The 20,858-nt window shown below is 38.6% G+C and overlaps 2 protein-coding genes across 4 annotated transcripts; both read left to right on the top strand.

Annotated features, from left to right (window-relative positions):
- The first annotated feature begins 678 nt into the window (after window positions 1-678).
- On the top strand, window positions 679-9,285 carry snx22 (sorting nexin 22). The gene is made up of 7 exons (XM_023400241.2): window positions 679-1,063; window positions 3,821-3,904; window positions 4,251-4,355; window positions 5,673-5,767; window positions 6,261-6,293; window positions 7,598-7,665; window positions 8,440-9,285. Exons 1-7 carry the CDS (start codon window positions 977-979, stop codon window positions 8,556-8,558), a joined length of 591 nt encoding a protein of 196 aa, XP_023256009.1. The 5' UTR covers window positions 679-976; the 3' UTR covers window positions 8,559-9,285.
- Window positions 9,286-9,451: 166 nt separating this feature from the next.
- adpgk (ADP-dependent glucokinase) lies at window positions 9,452-18,989 on the top strand. Of its 3 annotated transcripts, XM_087172331.1 has the most exons (9): window positions 9,452-9,616; window positions 12,164-12,275; window positions 13,452-13,695; window positions 14,785-15,010; window positions 15,131-15,193; window positions 15,608-15,728; window positions 15,834-16,030; window positions 16,534-16,632; window positions 16,769-18,989. In XM_087172331.1, the coding sequence occupies exons 3-9, from the start codon at window positions 13,469-13,471 to the stop codon at window positions 17,330-17,332; spliced, it is 1,497 nt and encodes a 498-aa protein (XP_087028457.1). In that variant the 5' UTR covers window positions 9,452-9,616; window positions 12,164-12,275; window positions 13,452-13,468; the 3' UTR covers window positions 17,333-18,989. The 3 variants fall into 3 exon arrangements, with proteins under 3 accessions (XP_087028457.1, XP_023256032.2, XP_023256034.2); XM_023400264.2 differs by lacking the exon at window positions 9,452-9,616 and having other exon boundaries at window positions 11,615-12,275; XM_023400266.2 differs by lacking the exon at window positions 9,452-9,616 and having other exon boundaries at window positions 11,616-12,275; window positions 16,772-18,989.
- The last annotated feature ends 1,869 nt before the right edge of the window (window positions 18,990-20,858 follow it).

Consider the following 20,858-nt stretch of genomic DNA (forward strand, 5'->3'; position numbering starts at 1 on the left):
CTGACTGACTGACACTGACTGAACTGTAATCCAACACAATACAGTTCAACAGCACCACAAACTGCAGCCTCCAAAATGATCATAAAGTTGATTCAACACCTCTCAAACTAAGTGGACTTAAAGCTGCTATAATCAATATTTTTTATATGAACGATGCATCAAATGACTCTGTGTAATCAGGAAAGAGTAGTTTATAATGGCAAATTATTAGACTTCTCACCCATTATTCAGTTCACACTCGCCCTTAGTGTTTATTTCAGAGCGTTTTAGCATCTTTCAGCTCACTGTTTTGGTTTCTACAGAAGCCAGTGGAGACCAAAACAGAGCTAACCGGAGACCCTCGTGGAAATAGCCTAACATGTATAGAAAATATGATTTAACTGTTTTAAAATAAGGATATAAATCCCAGTTATTTTAATAATTTTCAGGGGGTGAGGTGGTTTTGTTTGGGCGCAGTATTTGTAAAATCCTGGTTATAGCCATGTGAATGGGTAAAGGTTTAAAATCATTGTTCCACCAGAATTTAAAAAAAAAAAATACTGCATATAAAATTGCATGTGGATACAAACCACTAACCCACAGAAACTAAACCTCCATGTTGGCAGCTCTGTTCACCAACATGCACTCCGCCCACTAATCGTCACATTTCACAGCTCCAAACAACAGACTCCAGCTCTGTGTTGTGTCTCTTCACGTGCACTAAACTCTGTTTTTATATTTCCAACCGCAGCAGCCTCAGAGTGGCTTTCTTCCTAAACGTTGGACTGCTCCTTTAATGTTTCTTTATGCTGTCGGGTTTGTCCAATTACTGTGTAGGTGGAGCTGAGGAGGAAACCGACGGAGAGCGACAACAGAGGCTTTTTTCTTCTTCTTCTTCTTCTGCAGCTTCCAGACGAGGAGAAACCTCGCGGTTGAAAGTTACCTTTGTGTTTCTGATGAGCTGTGGAAAGTCGGTCGCAGACACTGATACAGTCCGATGGTGTGGGAGGAAGATTTCCCGATGATTGAAGTGTCGATACCATCGATGGAGCGGGAAGTGGATGAGTCGGGAAAGTCCAAAAAGGTGAGGACGCGGTTGAATCTCCTCAGGTCACATTTTAAACTTTTATGGACCGAGTAGAAACACTTTAACTTATTACTTATTCAGACTCGTATGTTATTTCTAGTTATATTCCTGACACTTTGTAGTGTGGTGGTGAAGGGAAGCCGTACGTGGCGTCAGGTGAGCCAGGTTACCTGCAGGAAGAGTGAAAGTGAACTCATCTCAGACTGACTCTGAGGAAATGCTCTAAACTTTTAAAATGATCAATATGAAGATTTGAATTTTACTGACTGTTACAAAAGTAACAGTGGTGCAGCAAGTATTCAGATGATTTACTGTGTAAAACTAGCAATAAATACTATTTAAATACTACAGTTTAACCGCTAAAAGTCCTGCAGTCAGAAATCTACTTATGGAAAAGCACAGAAGCAAAGTGTTGGCTACTAGTGTCCAAAGTAAAAGTACTCATTATGCAGAAGTACAACTGACTGTTATAATATTATGCGACTAGATCATTTTTTATTGGTGTATTTTATAACCTAGAGCTGTGGGATTAGTCTATTAATAATTAACTAATTGACAGAAAATTAATCATCAACTCTTTTGATTATTGAATAATCTTTTCAGTCAATTTTTTAAACAGAAAAGTCAAACTTTTTCTGTTTCCAGCTGCTCAGATGTGAGCATTTGATGATTTTCTTTGTCATATAATAAGATGAATATTTTGGAGTGAGACACAACAAAACATCTGAAGTGGCATTTTTCACAGGTTACTGTCATTTTATAAAATGATTGAATAAATAATGGGCAGATTAATTGATGATGAAAATCATCGTTATTAACATGTAAGCAGTGCTTTAAAGTTATAGGGCTCAAAAAGCTGGGATTCACCCTGGACAATAAACTGAGCTTTGATCAACACACCACTAACATCCACAAACACTGCCAACCACTTTCACCTTTATAAAGTTATCATTGTTTTGTGTGTAAAACCTTCAGCAAAAAATACCATCTTTTGCTGACAATTAAATATAAAGGAGCACAAATACTTTTACACTGTAAAGTCATATATACTTAGTCTTATATGTTTGCTCTTTACATCCATGACCTCAGTTACGCTCACACAACTCCACACATGCCTTTCAACAGGACGAGCAAACCAAGAGTTCCAAGTCTCAACCTTATGGTGGAAGAAGTATTCTTTTACTGACGTAATAGTGATAATACTGCAGTTTAAAAGTACTCAGTTACAAGTAAAAGTCCTGCATTCAAAGTCTTACGCAACTGAAAGAAGTATTATCAGCAAAATGTACCTAAAGGGTCAAAAGTAAAACTAATGTTGGGTAGTTTAATTTGTAATAATGCAGCATTTTTTATAAACTGATCAATGTATGTAAAATCTTAATGTTGATCACCTTAATCTTAATAATCTTAATCTAAAATTTTTAATAATTAATGAAAAGTAACAAGTTACTCAATCTCTGAGAAAATGTAGTGAAGCATTTCCCTAAATAAATAATAAGTAACCATGTAAAGTACTAGCACCGTACAGTATATGAGTAATTATGTAATTAGTTATAATCAGTGTTTCTAACCTGAAGGAGCTGCTTTTATGTTGAGGGAGGTCTGACTCATTCACGCTGCATTTGTTTGTTTAGATTTCTGATTCCTAATTAAAAACAGCCCAAAATACCCTGCAGGACTGAAAACATGATGTTTTTGCCCTGAGAGGACGGCATGAAATATATGTGATGTGAGTTTTAATGAGGCAGTGACGTCTGTGTCGAGCAGAGGAGAAGATGAGATAAATGCCATCATTCTGCACAAGCTAAATTAAATTCCTCTTAAGTGTCTGCTTTAATGAATTGTTGACATATGTCAGTCTGTGTACAGATTCATATCATTTAGTTTTCAAGTTGCACGTTGTTTCCTGTTCAGTATAAATGTCTATTTAATGTTTGCAGATGCAGAAGTGAGGGTCTCCCGTGTTCCCGTATTTACTCATATCATTTTAACCATTACAGTGCTTTGACTAGTCCTATTGTGAAATCCAGTTCACTAACTTAACTCAACCCACTGACATAATGAACTGTAGTTAGCGTACATACAGTGTATTGAGATGTGCTAGAGTTTCAGTGGTGTCACATCACATCACAGTGTTGAGGAACTGATTCAGTCATCTCTGCGTACAGCTGTATGAACCACTCTAATGTCTTGAGAATTAAATGTGAAGCTCTGTACCTCCTCCTGCTGGAGAAATCATGTTGTTGTACGATGATGCAGGAATAATGTTACGGTTTATAATGGATACCAAAACTCCAGATATGTTTTGGATTTTTGGGGGGTTTTTTTGCTTCCAGTTAAATCCTTACTCTTAAATCTTTATTTCACTGGAAACTGAGGAGCAACAGTTAAAATAAATGACTCAACAGAATGATGACAAACTTTTTCATGTGGTGTTAAAGTTGTTAGTTTAATCAGCTTTACCTGGTTTATCTGATGGTTGCCAAATAGATGATAAAGGTGTTTGGACAGGAAACTATTTTAGTTTTTGTTAATCTATTTAACTCTTACTTCCTCTTTGTTAATTGTACTTTAGATAAGATTAGTCCAAAGTAGAGAAACATGTCTGTTTAAAAAGAATGAACCTGCCAGTAAAGCAAAGATATACTAGGTTTATTTTCATCACTGTTGTGAAACGTTAGACTCAACCTGACAAACCTTATCTTGAGGAAATGACAGGCTGTGGATAAATCTCCCTCTGTCTCCTGTCGGCAGCGCTTCAGAGTTGAAGTCTTGTTTAATGGGAGGAAACATTATGTGCTCAGGAGAAACAGCGAGTTCCAGACTCTGCACAGAAAAGTAAGTACATGGATTGTATGTAATGTATGTGGCGCTGCATGTCTGCTGTTAGATGTATAATGTCTATGTAACATAAGAGGACAGTTTTCATGGATATAAAATCACAAAGACGCTTTATTTTGATGGTCTTCTATGTTTTTAAAAATATATGTTTTGGGGTTTGAAAACAAGACGAGGAGAGTTCAGAAAAATTTCAGGTGTGTGTCACAATATGGAGAAAAAATAAACAAGGTGAAAAAGTAATTTAACTGTCACTCTTAATTTTGATCCGGCTCATTTGCAAACTGTAACTTCATCCACGTCACGTGTTGTGTTTGGTGGTGGTTTGTTCATTACGTTCCTGCAGCTCAGGAAGATCATTCAGACGCCCGACTTCCCGAGCAAAAGGAACCCCCACCTGAGGACCAAACCTCTGGAGCAGAGGAGGCAGGAGCTGGAAGATTACATCCAGGTAAAGCATCCAGGTGTTTGTCCAGTCAGGTGGGGGGGTCTAATCCAGACGCAAGGAGCCTCTGCCCTGGTGCAAGACACAGGAATTTCAGGTTGGAGGTTTTTTATCTTTTCCTTCAACAAGGTCAGAATCTCTCCACTATGCATTATCCTTCCCCAAATCACTGGAGAACTTAAGAAGCTCCCGGTTTTGGCTGTGTGTCATCCATTACTGATAATCCAACCTGCACCCGACACACAACGTGTTGTCTGGAGTCGTCAGGTTGCTGCACTTTAGTCAGAGGATACAACAGCTCATTTAAATACAGAGGCGTCTGACCATTTGATGCCTTGTATGTCAAAAATCACATTGTAATATCAGTCCTATAAGTGACAGAGAGACAGTGGAGAGAAACTACAACTGCTGTAACGTGTGAGCTGTTTGCAGCGCTCTGCAGCAGCTGATGATCTGTTAAAACAGTTCTTGCCAATGTTCAGTTACACTTTATTTTATTGGTCCCATATTTTCCAGCTAATTTCCTGGAAACTTGACACATCATTTCCTAATAAATCGCTGGTATTTAAATTAAAACTGTTTACCAGGATATTTCAAAGAAAGGCCTATTTTACAGTTTGGTACAAATTATACAGGAAATGAAGAAAAGTGTCAATGTCAAAAATTAGGATATGATGTTGAAGATAAGTTTAAAATAGTTCATAAACTCATGTCAACTATTCATCACTTTCCTAGAAAGACTAATTAAGATGATTAATCTGTCTTCTTCATGACTTTGAACTGCCACACATTTTAGATCTGCTTGGTAATTAGTAAATGTTCATTTAATTAACGTTTATGCTGCATACTGGTTGAGTTGCATTCTGACCTGTAGTTTTCAGCTGCATTGGAAATTCCTTAGTTTAATATTTTGAACTGATGATCAACAAATAAAACTCAGTTCAGACTATAAAACAGACTCAGCAGTTATATTTAGAAATATATTTCTACCTCATTTCCACAGACTGACCTGAAAAATGAAGTAACAGTGGCACATTTTCTTAAAAACTCCAATATAATGAGCAGGTCTTTAATAGCTGTAGCATCTAACACTTTCTCCATTTATGAGGAAAATTTCCAGGAAATTAGCTGGAAAATCCACGGCCTGTAAAATAAAGTGTTGCCCAGTTTTCCTTTGTTGTAAACAGCAGCAGGACTGAACCAGAGATTTCACAAGGAGCTCAAAATTTTATTATTAAAAATATGTTTTCATTCATAAAAGTTCAAGAACACAAGCTTTGACTTTCATACTTGAAATGTCTTGTCTCGTTCCCTGTGGCCCAGGACATCATCTACCAGAATGAAGATGTGCCGCAGGTGCTGCTGGACTTCCTCCACGTCAGACACTTTCACACAGGGAACAAGATCAGCAGCATGGAGTAAGTCCTTCAGTCCAGTCTCCTCTGTGTGCACCCAGAGATGCTGGACATGTTGCTATATTTAGATCCTCTATTTTTGGATTGGGGGCAATGCAGCAACATCATAAAACTTCAGAAACCTTTCGCATAGTCATGCAGAGCAGCAGCACTGGCTCTAACCCACAATGAAGCTGAAGATCAGGCAGGAAGAAACGTGTTGATATTAAATGGTACACATGTCCTGCTGCACAAAGCTGTGTTTTGCTATTTTAATTCTGGCTCACATTCTTTGCTACATGTCACTATTTCTGTCTCTGTGTATTTTATTCAATAAATATGACAGGTGGTGGTCTCAGACTTTAGATCATACTGTATATGTGTGGGACGTAACAGCTAATAATAAGGAGCAGTGGGCAGGTAGTACATTAGTGTACTGTTTCTTGTTGCATCATCCTCTTAATAAAAAATTGTGTCCTTGCAGAAAATATCTAATAGTTACGTTCTCTCATTTCAGGTCCCTTGAGGAACTGGACAGTCGAGATTACAGGTAAGATACTTGTTTCCATTTCTCAGTCATTGTGCAGTACAATATATACTGTATACTGGATTGTGTCTACTAGAACAGGGGTAGCTACTGTAGGAATATGTAGCCCCGTGCATAGGAGACAACTCGGGGGGGCCCCCTCCACATTTCTGTGTCTGAAATAGCATTATTTCAGTGATTACAGATGTATGATAATAACTACAATAAATCAGTAAGTAAAGATCAAAACAAATGTAACAAAGTGCAACCAAACAAAACAGTTAGTACAAAGCATCAAACACTGCAAAAACATCATAAATGGCTGAATTTGGATGATCTAATAGTCAAAGGTAAAAACAACAAATGCACAGTCTGCCTTCACTGTTATTGGGAACATCTCAATGGCGCCTGACCTGAGAGACTGTAGGTTTCCATGAGGACACAACATTTCAGAGCTTAACCATGTAGAGCCTGAGAGGTAATAACCGAGATCTTATATTTAATTCTAAAAACATCTGGGATATTTCTGCATGTCTCAGCCTCTCTGAATATCAATATATACAGTATAACTACAACTATATCACATGGTCTATATAAAGTAGAAGCTCTGGTCCAGAGACACAGTCACCTGGAACGTGACTATACTGGCACAAACAAATTCTTCAAGAGGATGCATGGAAACAAAACTCCTCCTAGAACCACAAACCTCTGAAACAAACAGTTGATGAAACATTGGTGATTGAATTTCTGTCAGTCAACTAATTATAGTTGACTTTTTCATTTCATTTAATTTCATCACTAATGTTTGATTCTTTTGGTATTTTTTTGTGCAGGAAATGCCAAAAATTCACAGTTTCCAGCTTCTTAATTATGTGTGTCATCCATCAGGGGTTTATGACATTTTCTCTCTGAATTGAGACCTTCGGGCTACTGTAGCTGAGAGATTTCCCATGATGCTACTTGCCAGGAAGATATAACTGTTTTTCTAGGATTGCTGAGATTTCATTAAAAATGTATTTAAACCACAGAACTATGGATAGCTGCTCACAAAAATTATGTTTATTTGAATTTTCTGATGCATTTCTTCTGTATTTAGTAGTTTATGTTATTCTTGACTCTTTCCCCCTTTCTTGTTCTGTCTTGATCTGTCTTGTGGCAGCACCAGGCCTTCTTGTCATGCTTCACAACATAACAACCTGATGCATTAGTACAGTTATAGTAATGGATAACTTGTTTCACAGGAAGGATAAAAGTTGATATTAGTATACATGCATTACAATTACTAGAGGATGAAACTAACTAATAACGTTCTGCTTTTGTCTCCTCAGTTTTTCGTTACCAAATCAGCGAGTGTTGGGCTTCTTTCAGGATCCTTATCTCTCTGACTGCACATCAGGTAGGAAGAACAGACTTCTTTTCTGCACCATTTTGTGTTAGAGCCAATAGAGTGCTGCAGGGATGACGTGTGTTTGGAGGCGAACCTGGAAATTAGCATCACCCTGGTTCCCTCGACAAAAAGCCAATGGGAATTGTCCTTTGGCGTTTGGATTACTGCAGAAAATAATCTCTATATCTCTCTACAATCTCTTCACCTGAACACCAACAAATACAATTGGCAGAAGTAAAAAGCTAATGTTAGGCTATGACTTCCAACTTGCAGTTGATTTACAAAAGCCTTTCCTTTTAGAAAATGAGTGTAAGTGTGAGTACACAGCAGGGTTGGAAAGGCGGACTGGTGAGCAGATCGGTGAGGATGTTTAATGTCCCCGACAATGTGTAGCCTCATGGCAGTTGCAAACAAGTGGCTAAAATCATAAAAGTTTAAGAAATCATGACTGGGATATTTACTGACACATTTTATGTCATAGCATAAAACGTAAAAATGTCTTGAGCTTGTGTTAACCACAGACCTTATTTCAGTCATCTAACCAAAGTCCCATTCAAAAAATGCTAAAAGTGCTAAAATGCTAAACTAATTTCTGGGTTTTAGGACTCACTCTTGCAGCACTCTGTTCATGCTGAAATAGTTTAACCCTGAGAAGCAGCTACTGAGTGTGTACTTGTGTGTGCATTTTGTCCTTTGGTGTTTTGAATTGAAAACCCTTAAGAATAAAAGGGATCACAACCTTGTCCACACGGTGTAAACCCTGAGCTCTGTCTGATCCTGCAGATCTTCCAGACATTGTTGCGGACGGGGTTCTTCAGGGTTTTTACCCCCGGGGTGTCCGGGTCAGCTTCACCGCCCCCACTCTCACTGAGCCTGACCCCACCACTTCTGTAGAGGCCTGAGATTACAGTCACAGTGCAATAAAGTGTGTGTGTCAAAGTAGAATATAGAGCACAGTCTATTACATGATACCAGCAAGAAAGATAAATGAAGAAGCCATCAGCAATGAGCATGACAAAGAAAAACTGTGTTTGGCCCCAGTGGGACCGACACCCATCATCTAGCCCTTGTTGTTGCTGCTCTGCTCATTGTTCTTCCAGAAACGTGAGGCTCTCACATTTAGGCCAACGACCAAAATCCATCTTGAAAAACTTATATCTGTTTTGAAGAAGTAGCCAGATTCACTCATTGCGTGCGTCAGTGTTTCTTTAGCCATGAAGATGACTCACAAACTGGTTTTTAATCAAGTCGGGACATCATTTTGCAGCAATAAGCAAACATGAACAGAAACATGAGTCTTGTCTTTATTTTAGTGAAACTGTAACTGAATAGATGGGAATTTAATTTTAAAATAAAGACATACAGACAGAGTTTAGAGAAGTACTTGAAATGTCAGGGGCAGACAACGTTTACTTTTTAAAATATTCTTGTTTACAGTTTTTGTTTTTTGTAAAAGATTGACAAATGGTGTGGGGAGGGGGGTGGGGGTAAAAGTTGCATACAGTTTAGATTTGAGGTCAACCAGCCTTAAATGTGTAACCACAAGCTTTTGGAGTTGACATATACTGTATGTGCTTTTTAAAAAAATCTTATTATTTATGTTGAAATTGTAATAAAGAATCAAAAACAGTTCAACCTGTGTGAATTCTCTTTGTAAACCTGAGCTGCAGAACAAGAAAATCAACATTGTTCAGTGTGAGAAACTAAAGGCAGAAGGAGACTATTCTGCTTTTGTCACACTGTCATAAAATACATTTCTTTTGTTACAGGTCAGTGATCAGGCAGCTGTGGTGTGACTAGATTCCTGCTTATAATAACAATTACTTCCTGTAGTGGATGACAACTTAATAGATTTACTAGACTACAGTGAAATATTGTTTAGTCCAGTGGTTCTAAAGCTTTTTCACATCAAGGACCCCTGATATGACACACATTTGATAAGATTAGGATCCCCTATCTGGTAAGATTTTTGCTTTTGGATGTTTTATTACAGAAGTGTTTCAAACCAATGACTAAAATAGTCATACATTCTGTCATCGTGTGAATTATGGATGGAATTATAGTGAGGAACCCCCTCAAGGACCCCTGATTTAGTCAGTTCTTTCAATTTATCTTCTCAATAACTTTTCTTGTTAATATACCTTCATCAGACACACTTGTAAAATGTTACAGAATTCAATATAACTGTTCAGACGCATATAATCATGTTCAGTTTTGATTGTATTGATTTAACTATATGTTTATTATTGAGGTTTCTAGTTTGCAGCGTTGTTGAACTGGACTACACTATATTATCTCCAATAGTGTCAATCAAAATTATAATTATCTATGCAGAGGTAGAATTCATGGCAGAGCTGTTGTATCATTTACATATAAACAAAATATGTGATGTGTTTATTAAATTGAAAACTCATCTCAATTCAAAGTGGGGTTTTTTTTATAACCTCAAACATTCATGGCTACATGAGCAATAAAGTCTAAATGTGGATTAAAAAAACATCTGTTGTAGTTATTAAACAGGACTTTAACATTAAATCTAAGCTACTCTGCTGTCGCTCATAGTGAGAAGCTGGTTGAGAAATGTGCACATACACAGACAGATTCAAACATCTTGTTCTTGAAAGGGAACCAGTCCAGAAAATTTATTCCAAAACCTTGTTTCAATTTATTCTTTATTGCTTATAATATTTCAGAACCATCATTTTTACAGAGAAAATCTGTGACTTTTATTTCAACATGTGTTGTCCACCTTTTTAAAAACACACAGTTTAATGATAAGGAACAACTCTATTGAGGATAATGGCTCATGTTCAGCTTCACAGAGAAACTATTTTTCAGACAGGGACCATCTTTTTAGAAGGTTTTGATATTACGTCATGACTGTCAGTGCTTGACATTTGAGATTTACATACAGTATGCGGAAGTAGAGCGTGTCGGCTTTCTCCATAGGTGCCTCGCCTCACCTCTGCCTCAAGCCAAATAGTTTACATGCAGCAACAAGCAGTTCAGGTAGAACACGCAGGCTTATTTGCCTGAAGGATACAAGGCAGGAGGAAAGGTTCTGGGTCTTTTATTATGTTATTTGGCTATGGTTTATTGCTGTCTAATTACCCTTGTGGTTAATTCCAATTCAAGTCCAGGACCTGTTCACCCTGAATAGATAAAAGGAACAAAATTAAACCAGAAAAGTTAATTTTCTGGATGTTATATGCAGAAACTGAAAGTGCTCTTATTTCCAGATGAAAGTAAAATACTTAAATACTAGTAGAAGGTGCGTACTGTTGTACATTTCCTGAACTGGCTGAAAGGTTTAAAACCTTCATAAACAAAGACGAGAGATCAAAGTTAACTCAACATAAGTAACACAACACTCAGTGAATCTCTGAGAATAGGTCATGAAATTTGGACTCACTGCTGAAATACAGTAATAAATCCTGTTTTCAAGTGAAATGTAAAATCCACTATTTTAAAGGAACAGTTCTAAGTTTTAGCAATAACCTTAAGACTCTCCACTCTCATGTGTTGCACAGTAAACATCAGGCTACACCCAGCAGCTGTTTATCTTAGCTCAAACAGTTAGCCTAACTAGTTCTCGTTTAATTATTACAAAAACCTTAAGTACAACAACGACATGTTGTGCTTTCATGTGCTGGACAGTTTCTTGGCTGTCACTCTTGCTTCTAGTCTTTATGCTAGGAAAAGAACTGTGAATCACTGTGTGATTAAGCAAGTAATTCTTGTAGCTCTAATATGTAGGTAAAGAGTTTATGTGTATATCACATAAAGTAATTGTATTTTTTTTTAACATACACACATGATTAAAGTTTAAAAAAAAAAAAATATATATATATATATATATATATATATATATATATGTATTATCTAAACCATTCTTGTAAGAGGAGCTTAATAACAGGGTACCTCCACAATACAGAGGGTGGGGGTTAAACAGGCCTTTTTCACGGCAGAACAGACAGAAAGCACAGGTGTTACTAATAACATTAATTAACATGGCTCTTTTGTATTCAGTTGAACAATGGCAGGAGCGTGAAAGTCAAGCAGCAATAATGAGTAATTGCATCTAGTCTGTGCTGTTTCCTGTTGATACATGCCAAATTATCATCCAGTTCACCAGAATAATCCAATTATTCCCAGGAATACTGAGGTGAAATGCATGCAGTTACATCAACCAACAACACACGAGACAATATATGCATTTTTAAATAAGTTACATCCTGCTAAAAATACATTTACCCGTTGTTTTTGCGTTATTTCAAACTTGTGCATGTACCGTATGTACCGCTGAGCTTCTTTAGCGCGCATGCGCGGAGCGTTCGACGGAAGCCGCTCAGCTACCGCCTCAGAGTGTGTATACGTGTGTATGTGTGTGTGTGTGTATGTGTGTGTATGTGTGTGTATGTGTGTGTATGTGTGTGTATGTGTGTGTGCTGTCTTTCCCGGTCGTCGCTGCTCCTTCAATGACTTGCACCGACTCTCACTTCTCCAGCTACCTCTCCCTCCACCGGCGGCATCCAGGAAACTGAACGGCTCCGTATGTGAAAGAGCAGGAAAGCGACTCCTCTTCCTAACAGACAAATCTGAAGCCTGCACATTTATCGGTACGTGCCGCTAACACCCAACTAAGAAGCTACTTCGCTTTTAACAACCGCTGTTAATTGAAGCTGAGGTGTAAACTGTCCTGTACTCAAAGTCTCATTGCTTGCCAGTGTCTAAACGAGCTTTCTAAACCGAGCTGGCTAAAGCTACTGTCAGATTAGCTTTGATTAAATGTGGTCAGAGATGCCCCCTGTGTGCTGGTGTTAGCATTTGAGCTAACAGACTGAGTGTGTCCACGTTAGCAATAACTTAAGCCTGTATACTGGTATGGATGAGGCTTAAATGGCAGAGCATGTTTATTACACTGTACTTCTCAGTAACATGGAAACTAAGTTTTGAGCTGAGCTGTGCTGTTGTATCTGCTCACTCTCGGTTCCCATAAGCTGTTTGTAATGTATGTATTATATATTTGTATATACAACATATCAAATGTATTACATAAGGCTGAACCCCTTCGGATAGGCTATCTCCTTTTCAAGGGGGTCCCACAACAACACAGCAATGTAAAAGAAAAAACAAGATAAATCTACTCAATAACCGTATAGAGTAAAATATAGAATAAGATTGATAGAGTTACTGAAAACATGCAGTTTGTTTTAACTTAAGAGAATAAAACATTTTAAAAGATATTCAGTTTAGTATCACATAAGAAAAAGAAAAGTACCAAATGCTTAAACTGGAACAAAGTGATTAAAGTGATTAATCATTTAATCAATAATCAAAATAGTTGCTGATTGTGTTTCCGTTGATCTTTCTTTACCAATTTTCTGTACATCTTAATTTTGCCAGGGCTGAGTGATTAAAGTATGTGTGTATTTATAGTGTGAGAACATATCAAATTTGACATTTTTTGTTTGTTGCTGTCAATATTGCAAATCAATGGACATGGCTGTTTTATGGATATATTGGAGGTTTTAATATGACTTTAGCATTATTGCATCTTCATTTTCCAGGTTCTTCATCATCAGCATTTAACAGGAATTGATATGTATTTGACAGTTTACTGTGCTGGCTGGATCAGACCCAGCAATACCTTCTTAACTGAGTGTTATTTTTAGATACCAGCTTACCTGTACGCAGCCCCTTAATGTTATTACTGAGGACCACAATAACTCAGCTGATCAGGTTTTAATTCAAATGGTTAATATGAGACAACTAACAGATTTCCTTTGTTGCAGGAGTGTGTGGGAGCGTCATGTGGAGGAAGGCTTCAGTAGCGGCCCTTCTGGCATTAGCTGTTGGCTACTTCTACCATGGTGGCCCGGACCTGCCAGAGCAGATTCTGCAGTATATCAGCCTGCCAATCTTTCAGTCATCATCTCACAGTCTCACCAGTCAGAACAGCCTGGAGCAGGTGATTTCTGCTGCCTGGGAGACTTTGATAACTTTACCTACCCGGCAGTGGAGCAAAGTGGCTGTAGGGTGAGTTACAGAGTTGAACTGACATCCAGATTCCTATAAGAAATAGATGTCTTTCTTTAGTCCAAGAAGCTGTCCCCTGAAGTTAGTATTCATTTCTGCATCTGTGCTCCTGCAGCTCTGCTGTACACTGTGGCATATTGAGAGGCTCTGCTAGTGAGAAGGAATGTGTGATCATGAGTCAGTCCCAGCTCAGATGGCCTGGTCCAAGACAGCGGTGCCCCAGTGAATTATTTTACTGTCTATACCTAGCCAATAGCCTTTTGGCTGGTTTAGAGCAGCCAACACACGTCAGTGTTTTAAAGGTGGTAGATGGTGATTGGCTGCAGCTGAAGGACTGCCCACCAGAGGGATGGACAGATTGTTTCTCCCAAGGAAAGCTGTGAAGGGAGAGAACACTTATGTATTGTTTGGGAATGGTCTATTTTTCTTTAATTCTACAACTAAAGTTGCTTATAAAGTCACAGTGAATCTAAAATTTTACCAGATCCTTCAGATTTGATCAAAAGTGATCCATGGCACAGTGTATAAATAAGTAATCAGTCAATAAGTTATTATTCCATCCATCCATTGTCTGCTGCCTATCCAGGTAATGTTTTTCATTAAATGTATTATTAGGAATTATTATTTTGTACAGTTGGAACAAAAATAAATAAAATATAAATATCTATAAATTCATACTCTGCATAAATCACCTAAGGGTGAAATGCAGTTTTATATGATAAGACGAGTTAGCTGGTCACCCCAAATTACATTTGACTGGATAAATACCCCGAGTTCAAAATGAGTCAGTCTTACTTAAGGAGGGGATTTGTTCAGTTTTTCATTCGCTTTAAAACAGACTTTTTAATGGATTTGTCTGTATTTGCACAAAACCCAGACATTCATCCAGAAATAAGTTTAAATAGATTTTTACTTTGACAATTTAGTGTGATTATCAGGCTAGCAGCAGACACCAAAAAAGTATGTACTATTTATATGTTAGGGATTGTTTTTAATTCAAGACAGAATTTATTATTATTTTTTATTAACTGCCAAATAACCTGTACTCAGTATTTCTCTTATACTGTCGTGATTTGCTCTTTTGCTCAGTGTAAATGCCTGCGTCGATGTGGTCGTCTCTGGAGTGGGACTGCTGCAGGCTCTGGCTGTGGACCCTGGCACTGGCCTGGATCACGAAGTGTTGCACTCCAAAGAGGACTTGAAGGAAGCCTTCATCCATTACATGGGGCGTGGAGCGGCTGCCGAGCGCTTCTTCACCAACAAAGAGGTCTTTCAGAGGATTGCACGTGCAGCAGCAGAATACCCCGGTGCGAAGGCAAGGCTCCCTTCCTCCCCAACCTTTCCCAGAGGATGAATTTTTTTATTTATATATTTTATCATTTTAAGAGATCTTCCTTCTGATAAAACGTTTACTTTTACTTTTGTTGTCTTGCAGCTGTATGTGGGAGGGAACGCTGCCCTCATTGGTCAGAAGCTCGCCACCTACCCTGATCTGATGGTACAGTACCACGTCTCTTCTTCTGTCTACAACTCTTGCACTTCATCAAAATTAATGAACTATTTAAGATTTGTCTGGCCTTGTCAGTTAAATCAGTTTGATAATAAACATGGAAAAAACGGGAAGAGAATCAGATGAGCACATTTTTAGGACATAAAAAGGTGCTTTTTCAACCTTGTAAACACACTATTATAATGTGTGGACTTCAAATATAATTCCATTAAAAAATATTTTGAAAATCTTATGAAGCACATTCCCTGTTAAAATCCCTGTGTTATACAGTAAATGATTCCCCAAATGAATTTATTTTGCAACATGACAGCCCAACTGTAGAGCAGCAGTTCAACACAGATGGACCAGATTGGTTCAGAATTAAGTACATTTTGAGTGTTAATATTTATTCTTATACCACAGGTTTTGTTGTGTGGGCCAGTTGGTCCTAAACTCCATGAGATGCTGGATGAACAGATAGTTGTTCCCCCGGATTCTCTCCAGGAGGTGGATGAATTTCACCTCATCCTGGAGTATAAAGCAGGTAAAGAGAAGTACAAGCTGCAGCCCTCCATTACAGGATCTGTAGCTCTTAACTAGATCCCTTCAGTCTGTTAAAGTTGTATTTAGTCTACTTCTCTGTCTCTAGGTGAACAGTGGGGTTCAACTCAGGCACCTCAAGCCAACCGCTTCATCTTCTCCCACGACATGTCCAACGGGGAGATGAGTTCACTTGAGACGTTTGTGGCGAGTCTGGAGGAGTTTCAGCCTGACCTGGTCGTGCTGTCGGGGCTCCACATGATGGAGGGTCAGGGCAGAGACGTGTGGGAGGATCGACTGAAAGAGGTCAGTGGCTGAAAGTTTTACAGTATCTCCACCAATTTGTTTTAGTCAACAAAGCTGTTGTTTTTGCACATTGTGACCCATTTACTGCAAATCACACAGATATAATGTGTTATTTATTTCTGCTGTGCAGTCTCAATATATTAAAGTTCAGTTACTGTATCACAGAAAACATTTATTGAGGTGTGATAGTGCAGTAAGAAGTAAAGGTGAAGGATTACACATCTTTTCCACTAGTTTGTGGGAGTGAATATTAATTTAAAAATGATAACACCCATCAGTTGAAAAACTGTGCTTTTCTTTGGAAAATGTTTGGCAGTAATGTAGAATGTAATGTCTACACACTGATTCACTTCAGTTCAGACCGGTTTAACTGTAAACTTACTGTTGCCATTGTGTTTTAACAATCATGTTTTATTGTTATGTACGGTATGTGTACGGTATGCATGGTCACATGGCACTGACTCAAGTGACATAGATTCTGGGTGCTTGCTTACTCTTCGCAGGCTGTGTCAGCCATATCTGACATTCGTAAAGATATTCCCATCCACCTGGAGCTGGCGAGCATGACTGACAAAGACTACATGAACAGCATCATGCAGGAGGTACATGTGGAAAACTGTTTTCTGTAGGAGACTTTCATGAAGTCTCTCACACAAAAAAGATGAGTGTGCTCAAATTTCACTAATCCCTCAAGAGTTCTGTGTCTTTAATTAAGGTTTTTCGTCTGTTTCCTGTTAGCAGGTTATGCCCATCGTCAGCTCTATTGGGCTGAACGAGCAGGAGCTGCTCTTCCTCTCTCAGGCTGGTGAGGGGCCTCATGCAGATTTGGCTGCCTGGAAAAGCATCCCGGACGTGGGCCGGGTCAGCGACATCCTCCTCTGGATCCTGGAGGAGCACGGCCGCAGCGACCCGTCGTCGGAGGCGGACCTCACTCGCATTCACTTCCACACGCTGGCCTACCACATCCTGGCCACAGTGGATGGTTACTGGGGGAACCAGGCAGCAGCAGTCATGGCAGGTGCACGAGTGGCCAGCAGCCAGGCATGTGGTCTCCAGTCTGTTGACGTTAGCAAAGTGGAGCTCAAAGCCCCAGTAGAGTTTGACAGCTCACACTTTGAGCCACGAGAGAAGTTGTCCCTGAACCCAGCAGATCCTGTTACAATGTGGCGTCGTGGAAACGTCACCTTCCACCTCACACCGGTGCTGGTCTGCAAACAGCCGCTTCGGACAGTTGGGCTCGGGGACGCCATCTCAGCAGAAGGACTAGTGTACTCAGAGTTAAAGACCCAGCAGCCCTTCTGAGGCTTGCGTCACTCCCTCTTTGACTGTAAAATGTTGATGGGATGTGCTGAAAAGACCCAGTGAAGTCCCACCTGCAGCTGTGGCTGTTGGGTTGGAGTCACGTTTCTGAACCAGTTCAAAACCTCTGTGTCCTGAACCAGGTTCTGCGTCGCCTTTCCTAACACTCCTGAGTTTAAAAATGTGATCAGTGGCGACAGTTTTAAATCCTGCCTGATGACTCCTCCAGCCTGCTTCGCTCTCTTGTGTCCTCCCTCCTTAAATCCTCCGGTGGACGCAGAAACTGAGGCAGAACTTCCACAGAACTGGATCTGACTGGGCTGTGAGGCGGCCTGACTCTATGCACTGTGCACAGATCAAAGCCATCTTCACAAACGTCAAAGAGTTTTGTTGGCTCACTTAATTTACTTTGACCTGCATATCTTCAGTATGCTGTGCCTTGAGAAAATATAATTTAAATATTATAATTAAATATTTTATTCCTCTTTCAGAGCCAAACAAACTTAGAATCAAGCTTCACATCAGTCATCCCTCTGAGATATATAAACACACATATATAATTATGTCTGACTGGGAACTGTTGAGCGTCTTACTATATGGTAGAATCCAAGTGGTATTCTGGATGTTCTTTGTTTCTTCCTGTACATTCTCATCAAATAGTAACTAGAACACTTGAACGTTCATTCTCCCGTGGGCATCTGACTTACCTAGATATACTTGACATTTTTGTTATTTGTCCTGAGAAGATAAAAATACTGGACAGTTTTACAGCGTTCGTTTTCTCAGTTTAGTTTTGTTTTTTGGTCCAAACACTCCCACTGTAAAGATGTCTCAGCACAGCACAGACAACAGTTATGATGATCTCTGTTGCTTCCTCTATGTTATAAATTCCTGTTACAGAGAGTTTATTCATTTTTGATCAGATAATGCAATGTTATATGTTTAACGGCAACTTCAAGTATGATTTTGAAGGGGCTCCTTCTTTATGCAGTAAAACTCTGTTCACAATCACATGCCAGCTAATGTAAAGAGTCAGTTGGTATAAATTAAGTTAAAGGTAAAATGAAATTTCAAATTGTGGTGTAGGTTGTACATTATCAAGGTTACTGTACTTTTTTGCTTCCTGTTTTGTTCGACTTTTCAGGTACTGCTTTCCCTCAGTTCTAAAATGTGATGATGTGACGTGATTGGCTGGGAAACCTTAAAAGCTTCCAGTGCAGCAAACTGCAAGAAAAGCTTCCTGATTCAAATTCTAGCATATAAGTAAATAATGCTTTTTTCATGGGTTGGTTGTTGTTTTATTTGTAAACTTATTTGGAAATGCCTGCATCATGTTAGATGTACAGTGTGTAACTATCAGAACAATGTGTTTGTATACCTCAAATGGCCACTGAAGGCATGCAATAATAATGGAGTCTTAATGCAAACATACAACAAAAAGATGATGTATGGCATTTAGCAGAATTAATTCTTTGCACTAGTAGGAAGTGGCAGGTGTGCCCGCAAAGGTGAATGTAACCTTAACTCCAAACCCCCCCTTTTTTTAGCAAGTACAATCTATTCAACTTTACTCATTTCATCATTTGTGTCTCATGTTTTTAACATTTGTCAACAAGTTTCATTTACTTGTAGTGCGTCATTAAAATGTGTATGGACGGTAGTGATTTTGTTCCTCCAGATTATTGCGTCTGTGTTGTGTTACTGCTGAAATGATTAGTTGAATAATCAATTTCTTGATTGATAGGATATTAATCAGTAATTGTTTTAAAATCATTTGCCAGGAAATGATGCCAAGCATCTCTCTGGTCTTAGTTTGGTGAATATTTGCTCATTTCAAATTTCTTAATTTCTTCTGCTTCACTGTTGGTCAAACAAACAAGACATTTGAAGATGTCATCTTGTGCTCTGAGAAACAGTAAGGAATATTTTTATATTTTCCGGACAGTTTATTCATCATATATGAATATATTTATTACTCAATAGATTCATTGGTAAAACAAAGTGTTAGTAAGTGGTATAAGTGACTTGTGCTGTAGAAGCATCAATATTTATTGGGCTGCTAAAAGTTTTAACAGTGTGGGCTAAAGATGATGAAAACAAGTTGTTTTTTCTGCTGATACATCGCCTGTGTTTTAGCCCAGTGAATCCTTCAGGAACAAGGCTGGATTACCAACCAGGCAAAGCAGGCAGCTGCCCCACGGCAGGGGGCCCTCAGAGGCCCCTAAAACACCCAGGTTCAATGTTTGTATCTCAAGCACTGATTTGATTAATTGCAAATTTGTTCGGGAATATGCAAATAGATCACAATGTCAAGGTCCTTCAACCGAGCCTTGTATTAATCAAGACGCCCTGAAGCCTGTTAGACAAAAGAACACTGCGAGCACTGTTTACACAAGTGCAAGATAAAATGTTCTAATGTTGGAAAATGCAGCTTCTATGTCGCAAATGTGAGGAAACAGAACAGAATCCTGTTTAGTAGAAGACTAAATATATTGTGCCGAGGTGGTGCATATTGCTCTACAACATCTGTTCAATGTTTTCTTGAAGACATCAGGATACAGAGAGATGGTAGTGGTACATGGTGTCAGTAGGGGCCTGCAGCTTTTTTTTTTTCTTGCTCAAGAACGAAGAGATACTAAGATTCACCATACTGCAAAATTTGTCGTTTTCAAAATACCATTTCACAAATTTCAGGATATGAGAAAGACATACACCTACAAACCTATATCTGTTTTGACCAGAGCTTTGAGTCCCCCCAGCATTTATGAAGTATGACTGGATTGTTAGTCTCATACCAAATTATATCAGATTACTGTATTGATACTGATTAAGTCTTTAGACGGATGTCTCAGATATATTTTTGGGATGGATGATGGATGGTAAAAATTTGTTGTTGGGGCTTTATGGACCCACTCTGTACATGGACACTTCATTATTTTCCCACACACCCAGGAAACAATTAGTACTCTAGAGCAGAAATGATTAGTTGACTGATCAATCAGTTGATTGAAGGAAAATTAAATGGCAAAAATTTGGGTAACAAGGTAGACATGGTAAAATTCACTGGTAACAGCTTCTCAAATGTGAATATTTGCTAGTTTCTCAGCTTTCTATGACAGTAGAACTGTTGGTCAGACAGTAAAAATATATTTGAATATGATAACTTGGGCTTCAGGGAATAGCGATGGGCCTTTTTCACTATTTTCTGACATTTCACTAAACAATCATTTGATTATAAACCTGTTACCAGACACCCATATTATTGTGCACCAGTGTAAAAATAAGGTAACCAAAATAAAATGGTTAATGTTCTTCAACCCTTGTCTCCTTTGACAGGCCACTCTTCAAATTTTACAACCAGAAAGTCAGAATGAGGATAAAAGATACTCAACCAAAGGTACAGAGGAAGAAACATGGTGTAAAAAAGGGGAATATAAGGTCTGTAGTAGTACATGTCAAATGGAAAACACTTTGGAGCTATAACCACCATTCTGCAATTCTGTGTCAACAGCTGGTGCAGTGATATATA

Source organism: Seriola lalandi, unplaced genomic scaffold (genome assembly GCF_002814215.2).
Source record: "Seriola lalandi dorsalis isolate HSWRI2012SDOR001 ecotype SW California unplaced genomic scaffold, Sedor1 jcf7180002052274, whole genome shotgun sequence".
Classification (NCBI taxonomy): Eukaryota; Metazoa; Chordata; class Actinopteri; order Carangiformes; family Carangidae; genus Seriola; species Seriola lalandi.

What these genes read in the sequence shown, in the direction of transcription:
- snx22 (XM_023400241.2), top strand. Translation starts at nt 977, where the DNA reads ATGGTGTGGGAGGAAGATTTCCCGATGATTGAAGTGTCGATACCATCG. An exon ending in AGCTGGAAGATTACATCCAG is followed by an intron (nt 4,356 to 5,672) that starts GTAAAGCATCCA and finishes CCTGTGGCCCAG; the next exon opens with GACATCATCTACCAGAATGA. An exon ending in AACAAGATCAGCAGCATGGA is followed by an intron (nt 5,768 to 6,260) that starts GTAAGTCCTTCA and finishes CTCTCATTTCAG; the next exon opens with GTCCCTTGAGGAACTGGACA.
- adpgk (XM_023400264.2), top strand. Translation starts at nt 11,978, where the DNA reads ATGCGCGGAGCGTTCGACGGAAGCCGCTCAGCTACCGCCTCAGAGTGT. An exon ending in CCACCTACCCTGATCTGATG is followed by an intron (nt 15,194 to 15,607) that starts GTACAGTACCAC and finishes CTTATACCACAG; the next exon opens with GTTTTGTTGTGTGGGCCAGT. An exon ending in TGAACAGCATCATGCAGGAG is followed by an intron (nt 16,633 to 16,768) that starts GTACATGTGGAA and finishes GTTTCCTGTTAG; the next exon opens with CAGGTTATGCCCATCGTCAG.